The sequence below is a fragment of the Cebus imitator genome, unplaced genomic scaffold, assembly GCF_001604975.1.
Source record: "Cebus imitator isolate Cc_AM_T3 unplaced genomic scaffold, Cebus_imitator-1.0 Scaffold45, whole genome shotgun sequence".
NCBI lineage: Eukaryota > Metazoa > Chordata > Mammalia > Primates > Cebidae > Cebus > Cebus imitator.
Window position 1 is genome coordinate 8,078,091 of NW_016107360.1, and position 21,968 is coordinate 8,100,058.

The following is a 21,968-nucleotide window of genomic DNA, read 5'->3' on the forward strand; positions in this document are numbered from 1 at the left end:
GATCCACCCGCCTCGGCCTCCCAAAGTGCTGGGATTATAGGCGTGAGCCACCGTGCCCGGCTTTGTTTGTTTTTTAAACAAAAGTGAGGCTCTTCCTTCTTCTGTGAAAACTTTTGACAGATTATAATAATCAATAAGTTTGATTATTCCAGGTAGCTTAGATAATTTTGAATTACCAGTTTTAAGCAGAAAGCCAGATTTGATATTCATCTGTATCAAAACATTCTTCTGTCACGCCTGTAATCCCAGTACTTTGGGAGGCCGAGGCGGGTGGATCACGAGGTCAAGAGATCGAGACCATCCTGGTCAACATGGTGAAACCCCGTCTCTACTAAAAATACAGAAAATCAGCTGGGCATGGTGGCGCATGCCTGTAATCCCAGCTACTGAGGAGGCTGAGGCAGGAGAATTGCCTGAACCCAGGACGCGGAGGTTGCGGTGAGCCGAGATCGCGCCATTGCACTCCAGCCTGGGAAACAAGAGTGAAACTCTGTCTCAAAAAAAAAGAAAAAAAAAACAAAAACAAAAACATTCTTCTGTATCCTGGTCCAAGCCATGATACTGTATCTTGGAAGATGTAGCTGTTTGATCCCGTTAATACTTTAGGAGCCAAACTGTCATATAGGGTGGGGGGCTAATAGGGAGGAGGGATTGGAAAAAAAAACTAATACAGAAATGCTTTTTACATTGTTCTCTGTAGTCAATAGTGCTATGAAGAAGCTGGAATATATTTTCTTTGAGAATTAGAGGCATTGTTTTTGAATTACAACTTCAGTTATAAAATCTTGTTTGCATTAAATTATTTTTTAATATTGTAAACTAGGTAAAGATTTTAGTTTTCAAAATTAACGTTCAGATATATTGTGGCATAAAAAGCCCAAGCCAACTTATCTCTGTCAGTCTTATGCATTTTGTTTTTAATAAATGAATTTGTTTTTATAGGGAAAGTTTGGCTGTTGGTGACTTTAATTTAGGGTCTAATGTCAGCCTGGCAAAAATTAAGCAGGACCAGAAACTGATTGAAGAAAATGAAAAACTTAAAACAGAGAAGAATGTTCTACTTGAAAGTTATAAGGCATTAGAATTGAAAGTAGAACAGATTGCCCAGGAGCTGCAGGTATGTTCAGTGGCTTAAGGTGAAGAATGTCCAACTGGGAAATCTGTGTACCTATCTGATATTTCTTTTTCTGTCACTTTCCTTTCCCTCCCCACCTCATTCTCTCCTTCTTTGCTGATACCTGTATTTGTTTATAGGTGAATATTTTTCTTACACTCCAGACTAATCTTCTTTGGATTTCATTGGGTGTTTGAAAGTTTAATAATTTCCCATTTACATTTCTCTTTACGTTCTTCTAAAAACTGTTTAAGGGAATTTTGAAACATTCTAAAAGGAGAGACGCTTGAATAATTGCGTCTCATTTGACCGTCACCCAGTTTTTACAATTAAAATACATGGCCAATCTTTTTAAAAATTTATACTTCCTGGATTATTTTAAAACAAGTCCCATTCATATTATTTCATATTCTTCAGTATGTATGACTAATTAAAAAAAGTTAAAAATTCATAATAATATTCATACTTAAAAATAAACAATAATTTCTTAATATTATTTATATCCAAGCAGTATTCAGATTTGCCATATTGTGTCATGAATGCCACATGATTGTAGGCATGTTGATCGTGGTTCTCTCCAATTCAGATCCCAGTTAGACCCATACATTACATTTTGGTTGATATTTCTCTTAAATTGCTTTAATCTGCATCCTTGTGTTGCTTAACCTGCTTCTTGATTTCCACATGTGTCTCCTTTTATGGTAATCAGGTCTCCAGGTTTGCTCAGATTTTAGTTCAAAAAAACTTCCCCCTCAGGAATACAGTGTGATTGATAAATGTTTGTGTGTGTATATGTGTGTTTTATACCAAATGTGTTGTTGCAGCACTAGTTCTCCAATTATCTGATACCAACTGGGTGTCTAATAATTCGGTTCCATTCTGACACTACATTGCCTGTATTTAGCACATATCCTCCAAGTTAAGGACTCAGTTCCATAAAACTGCCCCTACTTTAGATGCCAGCTACAAATGGGGTTCCCAGACTACTCGAATATCTACCCACCCACTATGAATTTGGGGGTTCCCATGACCCTCCCTCAGGTTAGAGAATTAACTAGAACCACTCACAGAACTCAGAGGAATGCTATACTTAGAGTTTTATAATTAAGGATAGAATTCAGAAACAGCCAAATAAATGGAAGATATGCATGAGGCGAGGTACCAGGGCAGGAAGTACAGAGCTTCCATGCCCTCTCTGAGTGTGCCAACCTCCCAGGTCTTGGATGTGTTTATTAACCCATAAGCTCCCCAGATCTCATTATTCTGAGGTTTTTTTTTGTTGTTGTTGTTTTGTTTGTTTATTTTTGAGACAGCCTTGTTCTTTTGCTTAGGCTGGAGTGCTGTGGTGTGATTTCTGCCCATTGTCACTTCTGCCCCCCCGGGCTCAAACAGTCTATTCACTTCAGTGTCCTGGTTAGCTAGGACTACAGGCATTCCTGGCTAAATGTTGTATTTTCTTTTCTTTTTCTTTTTTTAAAATTAAAGCTTGCCTTATTTATATCCGCAATGGCATGATGTGGGCTCACTGCAACCTCCACCTCCTGAGTTCAAGTGATTCTCTTGACTCAGCCCCCTGATAGCTGGAATTAAAGGTGCCTGCCACTACTCCTGTCTAATTTTTGTATTTTTAGTAGAGACAGGGTTTCACCATGTTGGCCAGGCCGGTCTCAAACTCCTGGCCTCGGGTGATCTACCTGACTTGGCCTCCCAGAGTGCTGGGATTACAGACGTGAGCCACCACACTCAGCCTGCAGCCCACATTTTCTTTATCCAGTCTATCATTGACGGGCATTTGGGTTGGTTCCAGGTCTTTGCTACTGTAAATAGTGGTGCAGTAAACATACATGTGCATGTGTCTTTATAGTAGAATGATTTATAATCCTTTGGGCACATACCCAGAAATGGGATTGCTGGATCAAATGGTATTTCTGGTTCTAGATCCTTGAAGAACTGCCACACTGTCGTCCACAGTGGTCGAACTAATTTACAGTCCCACTAATAGTGTAAAAGCATTCCTATTTCTCTACATCCTTGCTAGCATCTGTTGTTTCCTGACTTTTTAATGATTGCCATTCTAAGTGGCATGAGATAGTATCTCATTGTGTGCTGAGATTCACTTGGGGTGGCTGGCAAAATATTAAGGGAAATATTAGGGACATTATAAAATTAAAGTCTCAAACCTTTTGGAAGGCTGAAAGGTTTTAATGAGACTGACTGAAAGCAACCGGTTCTTACCTTAGAGCATTAGGTCATAAGGTGAAGATTAGTGATAATAAAACCTTCCCCAGTTAAGTCTGTTTACCCCACATTTCTTTGTCTCTGTTTACTCATGTAAACTTTGTGCCTGATGGTCCTCTCAGTGGGAGGTCGAAGGGGGATTACTCATTAATGGTGTTTGTTCTGAGCCTAGGAACCAAAAGCTTTTATCATTCATGAAACCACTCTTTTAACCATGTTAATTATCCACAAATGTGTTGACTTAGAACCTCTGTTATTAAATCTCCTACTGAGTGAATGTGGGGAGGAATAGGGAGTAGTGGTCAGTTAGCTGCAAGTGCCCTCTGAAAGCACCTGACAACCATCCTTAGCCCACTCAAATCAGTGTACTAGGTGTGTGCGTGTATTTCATTCCTCCATTGCTAAGTCAGGGTCTGCAGGACAGACCTGTGAACGTGATGATCAGCATCTCAGGTGGTGACCCCCATATGAGCTGAACATGATTTGCATTTCTCTAATGACTAGTGATGATGAGCTTTTTTTCGTGTGTTTGTTGGTTACATAAATGTCTTCTCTTGAGAAGTGTCTGTTCATATCCTTTGCCCACTTTTTGGTGAGGTGGTTTTTTTCTTGTAAATTTAAGTTCCTTGTAGTTTCTGGATATTAGATATTTGTTAGATGGATAGATTGGAAAATTTTTCTCCCATTTTGTAGATTTCCTCTTCACTCTGATAATGGTTTCTTTTGCTGTGCAGAAGTTCTTTAGTTTAACTAGATACAGTTTTTCAAGTTTGACTTTTGTTGCCATTTTGGTGTTTTGGTCATGACGTCTTTGCCCATGCTTATGTCTTCAATGGTATTGCCTAGGTTTTTCTTCTAGGGTTTTTATGGTTTTTGATTTTATATTTAAGTCTTTAATCCATCTTGAATTAATTTTTGTATAAAGTGTAAGGAAGGTGTTCAGTTTCTGTTTTCTGCATATGGCTAGCCGGTTTTCCCAGCACCATTTATTAAACAGGAAATCCTTTCCCTATTGCTCTTTTTTGTCTGGTTTGTCAAAGATCAGATGGTTGTAGATGTGTGGTGTTATTTTTTAGGCCTTTGTTCTGTTCCATGAGTCTGTTTTGGTACCAGTACCACACTGTTTTGGTTACTGTAGCCTTGTAGTATAGTTTGAAGTCAGCTAGTGTGATGCCTCCAGGTTTGTTCTTTTTGCTTAGGATTGTCTTGGCTCTGTGGGTTCTTTTTTGGTTCCATATGAAATTTAAAGTAGTTTTTTCTAATTCTGTGAAGAAAGTCAATGGTAGCTTAATGGGAATAGCATTGAGTCTATAAATTGCTTTGGGCAGTATGGCCATTTTCATGGTATTGATTTTTTTCTATCCATTAGCATGGAATTGTATTTTCTATAGAGACAGGGTTTGCTATGTTGCCCAGACTGGTCTTGAACTTTTGGGCTCAAGTGATTCTTCTGCCTTTGGCTCCACAGTTGCCAAGACTGCAGGTGAGCCACCACGCCTTGCTTAATTAAATTAATGAATTTTAAACACATTTGATGTTTTTTAATCCACTGCAGCCATTTTTTTTCTTTTTGATACACACGTTATCCCCTTTGAAGTCTCCTTAAATTAGCTGCTGTTTCCTTTTGACATCGTAATAGATGATTTTCATAATGGATAAATTATCATTATTAAGTTTTTTTATTAATCTGTGACCTAATGATTTTAGCAGCCATTGATAGTTGTTGTCTGCAACCATGTTTTCATCAGGTGCTGTATTTCTTACCTGGAAAATTTCAACTATTTGGTCATGCTAAAGCCTAGTTTGTTCAGTAAAGGCAAGATAAATACTTGATTCGTTCCCTTTTTATGGACATGTTTTCAGAAAAATAAGTTTACTCTCTAGCAATTGTCCAGTGTTGACCAGCAAGGGTGATTTTTTTCTTTAAGTATTATGAACTAATGGATTTTAAACATATTTGAGTGTTTTAATTGACTGCAGCCATTATTCTTTTCGATGCCCAGCCTTATAGCCTTTGGAAGTCTCTTTAAGTTGTTGCTCTGTATTTTTGACGTGATTCCAGCAGTCTGATAGCTTCCTTGTTTTCTGGTGTAACAAGATGGTCCATCTCATCTGCATTTCTTACTCCAATATTGGTAAAGGTATTTCTCTAAGCTACAGTTCTTTTTAGTGGCAAGACGTATTTAGATACTAGACTTTGGGTGCTAGGGATGTATATAGCTATTGACTTAGTCTTTGCTTCTGGGTTATAGAATGTCTAATGGATAGGGTTAGGGAATATTAATTTTATTTTTTATTATTGCTATATTGAGATATCATTTACATACAGGAACAAATGCACAAATACTGTGTAGAGCTTGATAAATTTTGAAAGATGTATACACTGATGTAACCTGAATTGCCCTCATCAGGATTGGCTGATCAGACTAGCATGAATCAGATATTTAACCTAGTATCAGGCTCTCCCAGTAATTTCAAAGACACAGGTAACAAAGAGGCTTCTTTGTTCCAGAACAGGTGCGGCAGTCTCTGACCTGGGACTGAAATGTTTCCTGTGGCTGCTGCTGCCAGGCCATCAAACAAGTTCTTTAAACTCTCATAATGATGCTGTCTGTGGGCTTGTGACTAGAGAGGGTGAGGCCCCTCTTAGGTGAGCAGTGTGGGTATGAAGTGGTGGGGAGTGTGTTCTACTCAAGTCTAAGTCTCATAGCAGCATATAGCAGGGCTTTGGGTATTGTCCCAGGTGTGCATAGGGAAGCCTGGCTTTTCTGCCTCTCCTTGGCTGGGCAGCAGCTGTACTCATGTCAGTTTAAACTCAGGCTGAAGTTGGGCTACAGCTCAGAATTAAACTCTAAAAATAACACTTTTGGCCTGTGCCCTGGGATACTGGGGCACCACCCAGGTGAGCAGCATGGGCAAAAAGCTGTGGGGAGTGTAGTCTGATTGCATCTTAGTTTCACAGCAGCCCATTGCAGGGTGGTGGGTATTCTGTAGGTAAGCATTGGGTAGCGTGGTTTCCCTGTTGGTTTTTTACTGGGCTGTGACTGTGGCCATGTCAGCCTGAACTCAGGCCAAGGGCAGGACTCAGTCCAGCATTGAACTCAAAAAATGGTGTCTTGGGCATGGGGATAGAGAGGGTGGGGCACCACCCAGCCAAGCAGTGTGAGCAAGAAGGTATAGGGAGTGTGATCTACTTATGTCTCAGTCTCAACAGCAGCTCGTAGCAGGGTGGCAAGTATTCTCCTGGGGGTGCATGGCCATGCTTGTTCTCCCTCTTTTTTTCTTTCTTCAAGCAGTATAGTGGCTGTAGCCATGTCTATAGGTCCCTGGTATCTAAACTCTTAAAGTGGCTCCCTGCTGAGGCTGCTCCAGACTTGGATGCCTGTGGGATTCTGTGTGGACTCCTTTCCTGGAACAATGTCTCTTTGTGATCTTTAGGCAACTCCATGTGTGAGGTACCAGGCCCTAGTCAATTGAGAGTTTCTCCTATAGCCAGTGCTGTAAAAGCTTGTTTCAGAGCTCTGGGGATTTTTCTCTGTTTCCTTGCATACGGTAGCCTTTCTGGGCTCTCAGTTGGTTTCCATTTGGGGATGCTTCTCTGAACCCTCTCCTTTCTTCTGAGGCTTTCTGTCTCTTCTCTGGTGATTCCTAGACAGTCTGTTCAGAATGTGTCTACTTACTATTCTGGTTTTTCCCTGTGGAGAAGGCACAGTACTACCTTATCTGGTTGGCCATCTTGATTATTTTCTCCCTCACTCATTGTTTATCATTGTGGTTTGATGGGTTTCTGTGGTGGGAATGTTTGATTCCTTTCTTGTTTTTACTTGTGTGTTTGTTCTACCCGGTGGGTTTTATACTTTCATGTGTTTTTATGATCGCAGATTGTCATCCTTTTTACTTCCAGGTATTGGCCTCCTTTAAGCATCTCTTGTAGGGGTGGTCTAGTGCTGATGAATTCTCTCAGCTTTTGCTTGGCTGAGAAAGACTACTACTTAATTTATGAAAGACCACTTGACTGGATACAGTATTCTTGACTAGCAGTTTCCTCTTAGTACTTTGAATGTATCATTTCATTCTCTACTGTGAGGATTTTACTGAGAAATTTAGTGTTAGTCTGATAGGGTTTCCTTATAATTAATGACATACCTTTTTCCTTCTGTTTTTAGGAATAACTCTTCCTCTTAATATTTGACAGTTTGACTATAATATGATGTGGAGAAGACCTTTAGAGATTTTATCTGTTTGGTCATCTGTGAACTTCTTTTATTTGAATGTCTAAATTCTCTTGCTAGACTTTGGAAGTTTTCAGCTGTTACTTTGTTAAATACACAGTGGTTTTGATCCTTTTTTCCCTCTTTTTCTGTGACATTGAAAATTCAAATATTTATTTACATTATGGTGTCTCATATGTCTTGTAGGCTTTTTTCATTTTTTGTTCTTTTTTCTCTATTTTTGATTGGGTTAGTTCAAAAGTCCTTGTCTTCAAGTTCTGAAATTCTTTCTTCTGTTACATCTAGTATATTTTTGTTGTTGTTTGTTGTGTTTTGAGGCAGGGTTTTGTTTTTTCATCCAGACTGGAGTGCAGTGGCATGATCACAGCTCACCGCAGCCTCCAATATCTGGGCTCAATCGATCCTCCTGCCTCAGCTTCCTGCATAGTTGGGACTCCAGGTGTATGCCACCATGCTAAGCTAATATTTTAAATTTTTATTAGAGATGAGGTCTTGTTATGCTCACCAGGCTTTTCTAAAACCCCTGAGATCAAGTGATCGCTCTGCCTCAGCCTCCCAAAGTGTTGGGATTACAGGGGTGAGCCACCATGCCAGGCCTAGATCTAGTATTTTATTGAAGTGTTAGAATGTATTTTGTATTTCATTCGGTGAATCCTTCAGTTCTAGGATTTCTGTTTGGTTCTTTTTATATCTATTTGGTAAATTTGTCATTTATAATCTGAATTGTTTTTTCTGATTTCTTCAGAATTATCTTTTACCTCACTGAGCTTTAAAATCAGTATTTTGAATTTTTAATCTGGAATTTTGAAGATTTCTTTTTGGTTATGATCTGTTGGTGGAGAATTATTAACTTCCTTTGGAGTTATCATATTTTCTTGTGTTTTTTTTGTTTCTTTTGTATGTTTGTGCATTGGGTATAACAGTTGCTTCTTCCAGTGTTTTGGAAATAATTTTGTGGGGGAGTACCTTTTCCTGAAGATGTACCTATGGTGTTTGTTGGGTAGGGCCATTTGGCTTCAATTCTGTGTTCATGCAGTAGTATAGTCTTTGTATGATTCCTTTGGATGTAAACAGTCAATGGTGTTTGTGATTTCCTCAGTGGCTAAGGGTATGGTTGTTAGTGGGGGCTGTGGAGAAGTTTTTCTGGATGCAGGAATGCCACGTTTGCCAGTCCTCAGGACACAGTGGTGGCAGTGCTAGGGCAAGTATGCTTATTCTTGGCTTCCAGGGGAGCACATGCTGGCACTACCGTGAGCCCAGGTTGGCCAGTGCTTGGGTTTCCAGGAGTCTTACTTGGGTGCCAGTAGTGGGAGTGGTGGGTCAGATTGGTGAGTGGGTTCTTGGGCTCCTAGGCAATGGGCACGATGTAGGTGATAGTAGCAGTGGCTGGACAAGCCTATGGTTTCCAAGTGCTCTATACTGGTATTGGTGCTGGCTGTGATGTGCTGGGTGGGTCATTCAGGCCCACAGATAGCATGTGCAAATGGATGCCAAATGAATGTGTTGGCAGTGGCAGCTTGGGTGGGCCTGAACTTGGGCCCTTGGGAGGAGTGCAAGTACTGTGGTGGACTGGGCTGGGTGATACTCAGGGCCTTGGGTGGTGTGCTCAGGCACTGGTGAGGGAGTATGAAGCTGAGTTGAGTGGACCTGTCCTCAGGTCCAGATGGTGTGTGCAGACTCTGATTGTGGTAGGCAGGTGCAGGATGATGCCCAGATTTCCAGTGGAATGCTTGAATAGGGGTAGAAGTGGTTGCTTTGCAGCCCTGTTACTGGGGAGGGTGAGGTTACTTTCAGTGGTAGCAGATGTATGGAGGTGGGTGGTGAACACGTAATTTGCTTTTACATTTGTTCCAGTGGCGGCAGTTTGCAAGGGCAGCAGATACAGGTGGGAAAGTTTGTCCTTTGGATGTGTGAAAATGTGTGGCAGCTTTGCTGTTTAGGGCAGCAGGGTCATTGTAAATGACTTACAGTTTGATGCCAGTGTCAGCAGTAGCTAGTGTTGTCTGAGGTTATAGGCTGGGTAGCCCTCCCTTGGGTCATGTGAAGATGCATGGCTGCCACTCTGCTGGTGGGGTTGGGGTTCCTGCCAGTGGCTTGCAGTTTGGCCTCAACTGTGGTAGCAGCTAACAGCAACAGTGATTGTGGGACAGGAGAGCCTTTCTCTGGGTCTATGAAAATGCATGGTTGCCCTATTTCCTTGGGGGTAGAGTGGCTGCTAATGGATTATGTTTTGGTTCTTTGGCAGCAGCAGCCAGTCATGGTGGTAGCTGCAAATGGGATAGCATTTCCTCATGGTCATCAAGATGCATGGCTGTTTCTCTGCTTTGGGGAACATGGTTGCTGCCAGTGGCTCCCACCTCCTCCCTGGTACTTCCTACAGTGGTGGCTGTGGGCCAGAGATGTCAGTTTTGCTTCAGGGTTGTGGAGTTCTAGGGGATGTTGGGCCCTAGACCAGGATGTGCATGCAAAACAGCATCATGCTGTAGTTGTTTAGAATTGGGGGGTGGGTGTATGGGACACAACCTGAGCTCCCTCTGGGGAGCAATGTAGTAGTGTAGTCTCTGGGCAGCTCTCTGTGTCTCAGAGCACATGAAGATCAAGGGTCCCTTTTGTGGCTAGGATTGCAGGAGTTTGCAATGAGAATGTGGGCCACTGGAGGTCTCTCATTTACCCTTTCTATGCATTGAAGAGCCTGTCCAGGATCCCGGCCAAGAAGGCTGCTTCTCTTCTTTTTCCTTCATTGCTTTATGTGTTTCCTGTCACTTCTTTGTTGAAGTCCTGTGTTCTCTCTTAGGTGATGTATTTGAAGTGTAATTATCTACTTGCTATTTTGGCTCTTTTTTCAGGGGTAGGAAAATACTAGTGGCCTCTAGTGAGACATCTTGAAGCCCCTCTCTGAAATAATTTATTCTAATAAACACATGTTTTTGTGTGTTATATTTATTATATACTGTATCTTTACAATAAAGTAAACTAGAGAAAAGAAAATACTATTAAAATCATAAGGAAGAAGAAATGTATTTACTAAGTCTCAGTTCTCATTGTTTTCGTGTTGAATCAGCTGAGGAGGAAGAGCATGGGTTGGTCTTGTCTCACAAAATAAATGTATTTAACTTACTAACTTATTTAAAAATAAGTTAAAATTATTTTAAAAGAAATTAAAATTTTTACTTTTTTTTTTTTTCAATAAATTATACCAGGTGTACTAGGCAGGCACACCTCGTGTAACTTACTGAGAAAAATCTGTAAGTTGACCTTTGCAGTTCAAGCCTGTGTTGTTCAAGCATTGAGTATATTTCTTTTTATACATTGTTGGATTGAATTTTCTAATTTTTTGGAAGGTTTTTGCAAAAATATCCATGACATATATTGGTTTGTGGCTTTCTCTTTTTGTAATGTTGTTTTCTGGTTTCAGTATTAGGGTGATTCTGGCCTGATGGAATGAGTTTGGAAGTAATTCCGCTGCTTCTATTCGATGACAGAGAATTGGTATAGTTTTTTCCTTAAATATTTGGTAGAATTTACCAGTGGACTTATATAGGCCTGACACTTTCTATTTTGGATGGTTACTAATGGTTGATTGAATTTTAAAAATAGTAATAAGCCTGTTCAGATTATTTATTTTTGTATGAGTTTTGGCAGATTATTTGAACTGATTTCAAAGAATCAGTTCATTTAAGTCGTTGAATTTGTGGGCCTCGAATTGTTCATACTAAAGTTTTAATTTCTAATGGATCTGTACTGATGACTTCTCTTTCATTTCTGATGCTGGCAATTTGTGTTCTCTGTCTTGTTTTCTTAATTAGCCTGGTTATAGTGTTACCAGTTTTATTCATCTTTTCAAAGTATCAAGTTTTGGTTTGTTGATTTTCTCTATTGATTTCCTGTTTTCAAATTGATTGATTTATACTTTTCTATTTTTGCCTATTTAAGATTTAATTTGCTGTTCTTTTTTGTTTCCTAAGGAGCAAACTTAGATTATTAATATTAGTTTTTTTTTCATTTGTAATATATGCATTTCAATGCTATAAATTTTTGTCTATGCACTGCTTGTGCTATGTTGTATGAATTCTGGTAAGTTGTATTTTTATCTTTAAATTTTTCATGCTTCTATGACTCGTGTTATTAGTAACGTGTTGTTTAAGCCTTACATGTTTTGAGATTTTTTTTTTTTTCAATTATCTTTCTGTTACTGATTTCTAGCTTATTCTACTGTGTTCTGAAAGCAGACATTGTATGGTTTCTATTCTTTTAACTCTATTAAGGTATGTTATCTTTCATGTGATCTTGACAGGAATGTATATTCTGCTGCTATTGGATGAAGTATAGTTCACTCTTGAACAAACATGAGTTTGAATTACATGGGTCTACTTATATGTGGATGACTTAAATAAAAGTTACATCAGTTATGTTTGCCTCTCCTTCCTCCCCTTCTACCTGCTCCACCTCCTCCATCCCTGCCATCTGTGAGATAGCAAGACCAACCTCTCCTCTTCTTCCCTGTCCTCAGCCTGCTCAATGTGAAGATGATGTAGGATGAAGACCTTAATGATGATCCACTTCCATTTAATAAATAGTAAATATCTCTTCTCTTCTTTATGCATTTCTTAATAACATTTTCTTTTTTCTTCCTTACTTTACTGTGAAAATACAGTATATAATGCATGTAACATACAAAATACTGATTGATGGCTTATGTTATTAGTAAAGCTTTTGATCAACAGTAGGCTATTAGTAATTAGGTTTCTGCGGAATCAAAAGTTATGCATAGATTTTCAAGAATGTGGAAGTTTGGCATCCCTAACACTTGCTTTGTTCAAGAGTCAGCTGCAGTCTGTAGATGTTAATTATTAACTGTAGACTATTGATGTTAATTATATCCAGTTTATTGATGTTGTTGAGTTCAAATGTATCTTTACTGATTTTTCCATGCTGGGTCTGTCCACTTCTGATAGAGGGATATTGAAGTCTCCAACTATAATATTAGATTTATTTACTTCTCCTTGCAGTTATGTTTGTTTTTGAGTCATATATTTTGATGCTCTATCATTAGACACATACAGAGAATGATCCCTTTATCATTGTTTAGTATTCTTCTTTATCCCTGAAAACTTTTCTTGCTTTGAAGTCTACTCTTTGTGAAATTAGTATAGCTACTAGTGTTTAGTACCTGTGTTGTTTCCCTTTGATTAGTGTTAGCATGGTATATTTTTCTTCATCTGTTTAATTTTTATTTTGCTTATTTTTTGAGATAGGGTCTTGTTCTGTCATCCAGGCTAGAGTACAGCAGTACAACCATGGCTCATTGAAACCTTGAACTCCTGAGCTCAAGTTGCCCTTCTCTTGCCCCAGCCTCCTGAGTAGCTCGTACTATGGGCATGCACACCATGCCTGACAATTTTTTTTTTAAGAAATGGATTTTGACGTATTTTTCAGACTGGTCTTGAACTCCTGGTCTTTAGCATTTTTCCAGCCTCAGACTTCCAAAGTGTTGGGATGATGGGGGTGAGGCATTATGTCCTATTTACTTTTAATCCGTAGGTATCTTTATATTTAAAGTAGGTTCTGGTAGACAGTGTATATTTGAATCTTGCTTTTTCATCCATTATGATAATCTGTCTTTTAATTGGTGCATTTAGACCAGTGATCCCCAACCTTTATGACACCAGGGACCGGTTTCATGGAAGACAATTTTTCTGGGAGGGAGGTTGGGGGTTTTGGGATGAAACTGTTCTGCCTCAGATCATCAAGCATTAATTACTTTCTCATAAGGAGCATGCAACCTAGATCCCTCATGTGTGTAGTTCACAATAGGGTTTGTGCTCCTATGAGACTGTAATGCCGCCACTGATATGACAGGTAGCCAAGCTCAGGCAGTAATGTTCACTCACCCACTACTCACCTTCTGCTGTGTGGCCCAGTTCCTACTAGGCCATGGACTCTACCATTTTGTGGCCTGGGGATTGGGGACCCATGATGTAGACTGTTGACATTTAGAGTGATTATTGATGTGGTTGCATTGGATTAAGATCTATTTGATGCCGTTGCCTCTTCTTTTGTCTTCCACCTTTTCTCTTTTGTGTATGTGTGTGTGTGCGCTTTAATTGAGCATTTTATGTGAGTCTGTTCTCTTTCTTAGCGTGTCAGTTATACTTTTTTAAGAAACATTTTTTAGTGGTTTCTCTAGGGTTTGCAGTATACATCTACAACTAATTCAGGCCTGCTTTCAAGTAACATTTAATGGGTAGTGTAAGCACCTTATTATAAGAAAATAATCCTAATTTCTCCCTCTTATCCCTTGTGGTGTTGATGTTTTTCATTTCACTTATGTATAATTACATGTAAGGATATATGTACATATAAACATATAATAAATACCTTTTTTCTGTTATTTGTGAAGAAACTGTTTTCTGTTACGTCAATGGAGAATAAGAAAAATAAAACTTTTTATTTTACCTTCACTTATTCCTGCTTTGATGCTCTTCCTTTTTAATGTGGAAACAAGTTTCTGACCTGTATTATTTTTCTTTTCTTTAAAGAACATATTTTAACATTTTTTGCGAGAAAGGTCTACTAGTTGCATAGTCCCTCAATTTTTTTTTTCTCTGAGAAAGTCTTTTGTTTCATCTTCACTTTTCAAGGATAATTTAGGACATAGATTTCTAGGTTGGTGCCTTTTTGTGGTTCAGTTTTTAATTGAACAAATATTTCACTCTATTCTCTACTTCCTTGCATGCTTTCCAAGGAGATTTTTTGTTAGTTTTTATTGCTATAAAGGAAAATCTGAGATTGACCAATTTATAAAGAAAAGAGGTTTAAAGACTGTACTTTCAGGGATCATTTCTATAGTTCTTTACTGGAGAAGTTTCTCTGGACGTGTAGAGCACCGAAAACAGATTTACAAAGAAAAAAAAGCCCATTCAAAAGTGGGCGAAGGATATGAACTTTTCAAAAGAAGACATACATGAGGCCAACAAACATATGCAAAACTGCTCATCATCACTGGTCATTAGAGAAATGCAAATCAAAACCACATTGAGATACCATCTCACGCCAGTTAGAATGGTGATCATTAAATCTGGAGACAACAGATGCTGGAGAGGATGTGGAGAAATAGGAACACTTTTACACTGTTGGTGGGAATGTAAATTAGTTCAACCATTGTGGAAGACAGTGTGGCGATTCCTCAAGGACCTAGAAATAGAAATTCCATTTGACCCAGCCATCACATTACTGGGTATATATCCAAAGGATTATAAATCGTTCTACTGTAAAGACACATGTACAAGTGTGTTCGTTGCAGCACTCTTTACAATAGCAAAGACCGGGAACCACCCAATTGCCCATCAATGATAGACTGGACAAGGAAATTCTGGCACATACACGCCATGGAATACTATGCAGCCATAAAAAATGATCAGTTTGTGTCCTTTGTAGGGACATGGATGAGTCTATGATGGAAACCATCATTTGCAGTACACTGACACGAACAGAAAATTAAACACCATATGTTCTAACTCATAGGCGGGTGTTGAACAGTGAGAACACATGAACACAGGGAGGAGAGCATCACACACTGGGGTCTGTTGGAGGACGCTGAGGGAGGGACAGTGAGGGGTAGGGTGGGATAACATGGGGAGAAATGCCAGATATAGGTGATGTGGGGGGATGGAGGTAGCAAACCACATTGCCATGTATGTACCTATGCAGCAATCTTGCATGATCTGCACCTGAAGTACAATTAAAAAAAAAAAAAGAGGTTTATATTGGCTAACAGTTCTGCAGGCTGTATAAAAAGCCTGGCACCAACATCTGCTACTGCTGAGTGCCTTAGGAAGTTTACAGTCATGGCAGAAGGCAAAGGGGAAGCCAGCATATCACATGGAGAATGAGGGAGCAAGGAGGGGGAGCAAGGGAGAGAAGGGGTATGTCCCAGCCAAATCTAATGTGAAGTGAGTGAGAACTCACTCACCACCAAGAGGATGGTGCTAAGCTGTTCATGAAGGCCTATGAACAGCTTCCCCTAAAAGCTTCTCACTATTCCCACCTCTAACATTGGAAATTACATTTAAACATGAGATTTGGGTGGACAAACATCCAAAGTATATCAGATGTTGACTGTAATTCTTATCTTTACTCCCCTATGAATATGGTGTTTTTTCTCCTCTGGCTTCTTTGAGGTTTTTTCTTTGTCTCTGATTTTCTCTGAAAATGATAGGCATTGTTTTATTTTTTTTCTTGCATTCATTCAGCTTGGTGGTCTTTGAGCTTCTTGGATCTATGATTTGGTTTAGGAAAATTCTCAGGATTGTTTTAGGTATTTCTTTTCTTTTTGGCATTCTTATTAAACATATGTTACATGTTTTTTAGTTGTCCCACAATTGGTAGGTCTTCTGTTGTTTCTTTTTAGTCTGTTCTCATTGCTTCTCAGTTTTGAGGTTCCTGTTAATGTATCCTGAAGCTCAGAGATTCTTTTCTCAGCCATGTCCAGTCTGCTAGGATGTCCATTGAAAGCTTTTTTGATTTCTTTTACGGTGTTTTGATATCTAACATTTCTTTTTGGTTCATTCTTAGGATTTCCGTCTCTTTGCTTACATTGCCCATTTATTGTTACTGCGTGCTATCTACTTTCTTCATTACAGTGTGTAGCATATTTATCATAATTGTTTTAAATTCGTTCTCTGATAATTCCAGCATCCCTTCCCCATCTCCACATCGGGTTCTGAATGTTTTCTTTCTTCAAACTGTAGTTTTTGCCCTTGAGTATGCTTTGTAATGTTTATTTATTTATTTATTTGCGATGGAACCTTACCCTGTCACCCAGGCTGGAATGCAGTGGGATGATCACTAAAACCTCATTGGCTCACTAAAACCTCCACCTCTTAGGTTCAAGTGATTCTACCTCAGCCCCCTGAGTAGCTGGAAATACAGGTTCGCACCACCATGCCCGGCTAATTTTTAATTTTTTTATTTTTAGTGGAGTCAGGGTTTCACTGTGTTAGCCAGGCTGGTCTCTATCTTCTGACCTTGTGATCCACCTGCCTTGGCCTCTCAAAGTGCTGGGATTACAGACATGAGGTACTGCGCCTGGCCTTTTTTTTTTTTTTTTTTTTTTTTTTTTTTTTTTTTTTTTTTTTTTTTTTTTTTTTTTTTTTTTTTTTTTTTTTTTTTTTTTTGAGACAAGGTGTTGCCCTGTTGTCTAGTTTGGAATGCAGTGGCATGATCTTGGCTCACTGCAACCTCTACCTCCTGGGCTCAAGTGATCCTCCCACCTCAGTCTCCTGAGTAGCTGGGACTACAGGTGTGCACCACCACACCTGGCTAATTTTTATATTTTTTTTGGTAGAAATGATTTTGTCATGTTACCCAGGCTAGTCTTGAACTCCCCGGCTCAAGCAATACACCCACGTCAGCCTCCCAAAGCTGTGGAATTATAGGCATGAGCCACTGTGCCTGGCTATAATTTTTTTCTTGATAACTGTGTGTGATATATCAGGTAAAAGCAATTGCTTTAAATATGTGTGTAATAATGTAGTTGTAAGATGTAGCGGGAGTGATGTGTTGGATAGTCCTATGATTAGGTCTCAGTCTTTTTGTGAGTCTATGTCTCTGGCCTGTGAATTCACAAGCATTTGTCATTCCTCACCGGCCCCCCCACCCCCCGCCCCTTTAGGTGGGATAGGATGGCTAGAATAGGATGCAATTGGGTATTTACCTCCTCCCATGTGGTAGGATAGAGCTGGTTGGAGTTGGATATTTCCTTTCTCCCATGTCAGTTAGGCTTTGATGAAACTTCAGCAGGTTAGGCTCTGGTTAACTGGTTTCTTTTCAGGGTGGATACTGTTAAGAATTACAGAGGATGAGAGCACATGGACACAGGGCGGGGAGCACTACACACGGGTCAGTTGGGGGGAAATAGGGGAGGGACGGTGGGGGGTGGGGAGCTGGGGAGGGATAGCAGGGGGAGAAATGCCAGATGTAGATGATGGGGAGGAAGGCAGCAAATCACACTGCCACGTGTGTTCCTATGCAACAATTTTGCATGTTCTTCACATGTACCCCAAAACCTAAAATGCAATAAAATAAATAAATGGGAAAAAAAAAAAAAGAATTACAGAGTGCTCTGGGGTATTTCAGAATGGTTTGTTTTCTTCTCCTGCTGGAAGCATGAGGGTGTTTTACGGTAATGATATCTATGATACTGTATTTACTGTGAGTACCTGGTCTAGCTCCTGGAGGTAAAACTCAAAAAAGCATGGGAGATCCCCATGACTGGATGCCCCTGGAACTTTCGGCTTTCAGTCTTGCCCATACCTAGTTTCTAGCAGTTTGTCGGCAGTTCAGGTTTTCCTACATAGGCATTGCTTCCTGTAGAAATTTTTGTTCCAGTATGTTGTGATTCTCTGTATCTCTGTCTGTTTAACTTTTGGTGTAGCAGTTTTCCCAGTGACCCTACCTATTTTACCTTTTGTTGCAGATCTGAGAAAGTTTGTCGATTTTCACTTTGTTCAGCTTTTTAATATGTATTAGGATGACATAGTGACTTCTGGGCTTCTTACATGTGAAACAAAAACCTGAAGTTCCCCATATTATTATTTTAAATCTTTTCCTTTTTTTTTTTGAGGTGGAGTTTCGCTCTGTCACCAGGCTGGAGTGCAGTGCAGTGGGCACAGTCTCGGCTCACTGCAGCCTCTCCTTCCTGGGTTCAAGTGATTCTCCTGCCCCAGCCTCCCGAGTAGCTGTGACTACAGGCACGCGCCACCACACCCAGCTACTTTTTTGTATTTTTAGTAGAGATGGGGCTTCACCATCTGGGCCAGGATGGTCTCGATCTCTTGACCTCACGATCCATTTGCCTTGGCCTCCCAAAGTGATAGGATAGGATTACAGACGTGAGCCACCATGCCTGGTCTGTTCGTTTATAATACTTTTAGAGAAAAAGATTTCTTTCTAAGCATTGCTTTATTTACAAACCACAATGTATTTTGTTTTTTAGTGAAACGTATTTAAAACATTTTCTTGGGACTCCTGTTTTGAACCATGAGCTATTTGCTTAATGGCTATATACTTGAAGATTTCCCTGATACATGTTTTATTTTTTTATTGATATATAGTATTTGTATATATTTATTGATGTATGTGTGATGTTTTGTTATATGCATAGATTGTGTAATGATGAAGTGTAGGTATTTAGGATATCCATCACCTCAGGGACTTACCATTTCTGTATGTTGGGAACATTTCAAGACCTCTCTTGCTCTTTTGAAATATACAATACGTGGTTAACTCTGGTCATCTGCTATCAAACACTAGAACTTATCCCTTTTATCTAACTGCATGTTTGTACCCATTAAGCAACCTCTCTTTATTCTGTTTCTAACACACGCTTCCTAGCTTCTGCTATTGGTCATTCCATTCTCTACCTCCATGAGATCAACTTTTTTTAGGTCCCACATATTAACAAGAATGTAAAATATTTGTTTTTCTGTGCCTGGCTTATTTCACTTAACAGAATGACATGCAGTCCATCCATGTTGCTGCAAATGACAGGATTTCATTATTTTTTATGGCTGAATTGTATTTCATTATATATATATATGCTGCATTTTCGTGATCCATTGATGGATACTTAGCTTGATTCCATATCTTTGATACTGTGATAGTGCTGCAGTAAACATAGGAGTGCATGTTAATTCCTTTCTTTTGGATAGTGTTTTTCCCAATATATTTTTGTTACTGATTGCTAATTTAATTTAATTTTACTGATATCAGAGAGCATATTCTGAATGGTTTCAGTCTTTTAAATGTATTGACATTTGTTTCATATCCAGCATATGTTCAGTCTTTGGAAATGTTTCATGCATTTTTAAAAGTCTGTGTATTCTATAGTTGTGGGGTGGAGTGTTTTATGAATGTTAGGCCGAATTGGTTGATAGTGGTATTCAAGTCTTTTAGACCCTGACAGATTCTCTCTCTACTTGTTCAGTCAATTACTGAGGGAGAAGTGTTGAAATCTAAATATTATTTTAGTTTTATCTGTTTTATTCCCTTTTGTTCTATCAGATTTTGTGAGTTTTTAAAGGCCGTGTTGTTACGTAAATATGCATTTAGAATTATTGGATCTTTTTGATGAATTGACACATTTATCTTTATGAAATGTTTCTCTGTTGTTTAGAATACTCCCTGTGCCAAAGGGAGTTGTTGCTTGACATGAATACAGGCATATTTGCATGTAACCCTTTTATTTGAAGTTCCTAGAGTAGTCAAATCTGTAGAGACCCGAAGTTGAATGGTGGTTTCCAGGAGCTGTGGGGAGGGGAGATAGGAAGTAGTGTTTGATAGATACAGAGTTTTAATTAAGAGAGATGAAAAAGTTCTGGAGATGGATGGCGCTGATGATTACACAACAATATGAATGTACCTAGTTCTATAGAACTGTACATTTTTAAACGGTTAGAATGATAAATTTTATGTATATTTTGCCACCATTTAAAAAAGACACAGCACCAAAAAAATGAATGTATTCCAGAAAGCTGTGCTGAGTGATAATAGTTTATTTAGATCAATAAAGCCTTCATTCTTTATTTAATTGAAGCAATTAAAAATAAATATTAATTTGAAATAAAAATATTCAATAGCTAGATTCTGTTTTATTCAAATTCAGAAACTTTTTTTTTCCTGAGACAGAGTCTGACTTTGTTGCTCAGTCTGGAGTGCTGTGGCACAATCTTGGCCCACTGCAACCTCTGCCTCCCTAGTTCAAGCCATCTTCTGACCTTAGCCTCCTAAGTAGCTAAGACTACAGGCATGCACCACCATACCCAGCTAATTTTTGTATTTTTTTGTAGAGACGGGGTTTTACCATGTTGTCCAGGCTGTTCTTAAACTTCTGAGTTCAAGCCATCTGCCCTCCTTGGCCTCCCAAAGTGTTGGGATTACAGGCATGAGCTACTGTGCCCAGTCAAATATCATTTAAATTATAGTAGAAATACAATTTCCTATTTGGGTCTCACTAGAACATGCTAATTTTTTGTTTCAGCAAGAGAAAGCAGCTTCCGTGGATTTGACTCATCATTTAGAAAGCACTCTGAAGACTTGTGTAAATACCAGAATGAAAAATCTGGCAGCTAAGATGAAAATGCTGAAAGAAATAAGGTAGGTAAAAGCATGTTTTTGAGAAGGATATTTTAAACTAATTGCTAATTAATTGGTGCTTTCTTTAAATTGTGTGCCTACCATTTTTGCTTTAAAATTTAACCGTTGTATTTTTATGACTTTAAGGAGAGAAATTAGAGTTATTTCTGAGATGAATTTGATACTGTTTTTGTCAGTTTTCTGTTGTCACTGCTTGGAGCTATAGTGTTCCAAGGTCATAACTGAGGCTGAAATTGAAAAAACATCAACATAGCTTTTAAGTGATAGTTTGATGGGAAACTACCATGTCCAGTTGTTTTACTTGGGGTTATTTTCAGGAGTACAGCACATTCTTGAGTAACGTGTTTTCATTCAACATTATTTCATTATAACATTGAAGAAGAAACTCATTTCCTAGCTGGAGCCCCACTGTCTGTGTGGAGTTGACACATTCTCTCCATATTTGTGTGGTTTTCTTGGAATACTGTGTTTTCCTCTCACATCCCAAAGATGTGCACTTAGGTGAATTGGTGTGTCTGTATTGTGCCAGTATGAGTGAGTGTGAATGCACCCTGCAGTGCAATGGCATCATGTCCAGGGTTGGTTCTCACTGTGTGCTCTGAGCTGCCGAGATAGACTGTGGCCACCTGCAACCCTGGATTGGAATAAGCAGGTTGGAAAATGAATGAGTGAATGAATATATACAGGTTGTCATAAAATAAATATTTATCAAGTATGCAAGAATCATACAGATGCCTGGCAGTAAATGATGTGGTGTGAAAGCATTCAGTGAGCTCACTATATTTGTTATTGTTTATTTTTGAACATGTGATGGTAGGGGGTGCTTCTTAAAATTTTCACTTTGCAAACATTTATTTCTTGATTTAACCCACCACTCCTACAACTCCTGTCACCCACTCATTCACCAAAGGTTGGGTAAATAATTATCTTACTTGTTTTTATTGTTTTTTCCTTAAATGTATGTATAGTTCACGTGTATTTCAGTGTTTAATATTAGAAATGCTTTGGGTCTTTATTTAGAAATGATGTTTTTGTGATTAGAAATATGCCGTAGGAACTTTCGTTTAGGTCAATTAGCCTATGGTAAAATGAGTTTCTTATATGTCTTTTCTCTTAAAGACATATTTACAAGTTATTTGTAGACCATAAATTAAAGGTTCATTTGATATCATTTCAAATTCTGCAGACTTTTGAAGTTGCCTTTTTTATAGTTTTAAAAATTTTAAATT

General features: G+C 38.9%; 1 protein-coding gene and 1 pseudogene across 1 annotated transcript in view; both read left to right on the top strand.

Annotated features, from left to right (window-relative positions):
• Positions 1–21,968, top strand: part of STK31 (serine/threonine kinase 31) — a 137,182-nt gene that overhangs the window by 24,820 nt on the left and 90,394 nt on the right. Inside the window, exons 8-9 of the mRNA XM_037737969.1 lie at positions 943–1,117; positions 20,624–20,739. Coding sequence (XP_037593897.1) covers positions 943–1,117; positions 20,624–20,739 — 291 coding nt within the window. The remainder of the gene's footprint in view (positions 1–942; positions 1,118–20,623; positions 20,740–21,968) is intronic.
• Positions 14,403–14,512, top strand: LOC119470980 (annotated as a pseudogene).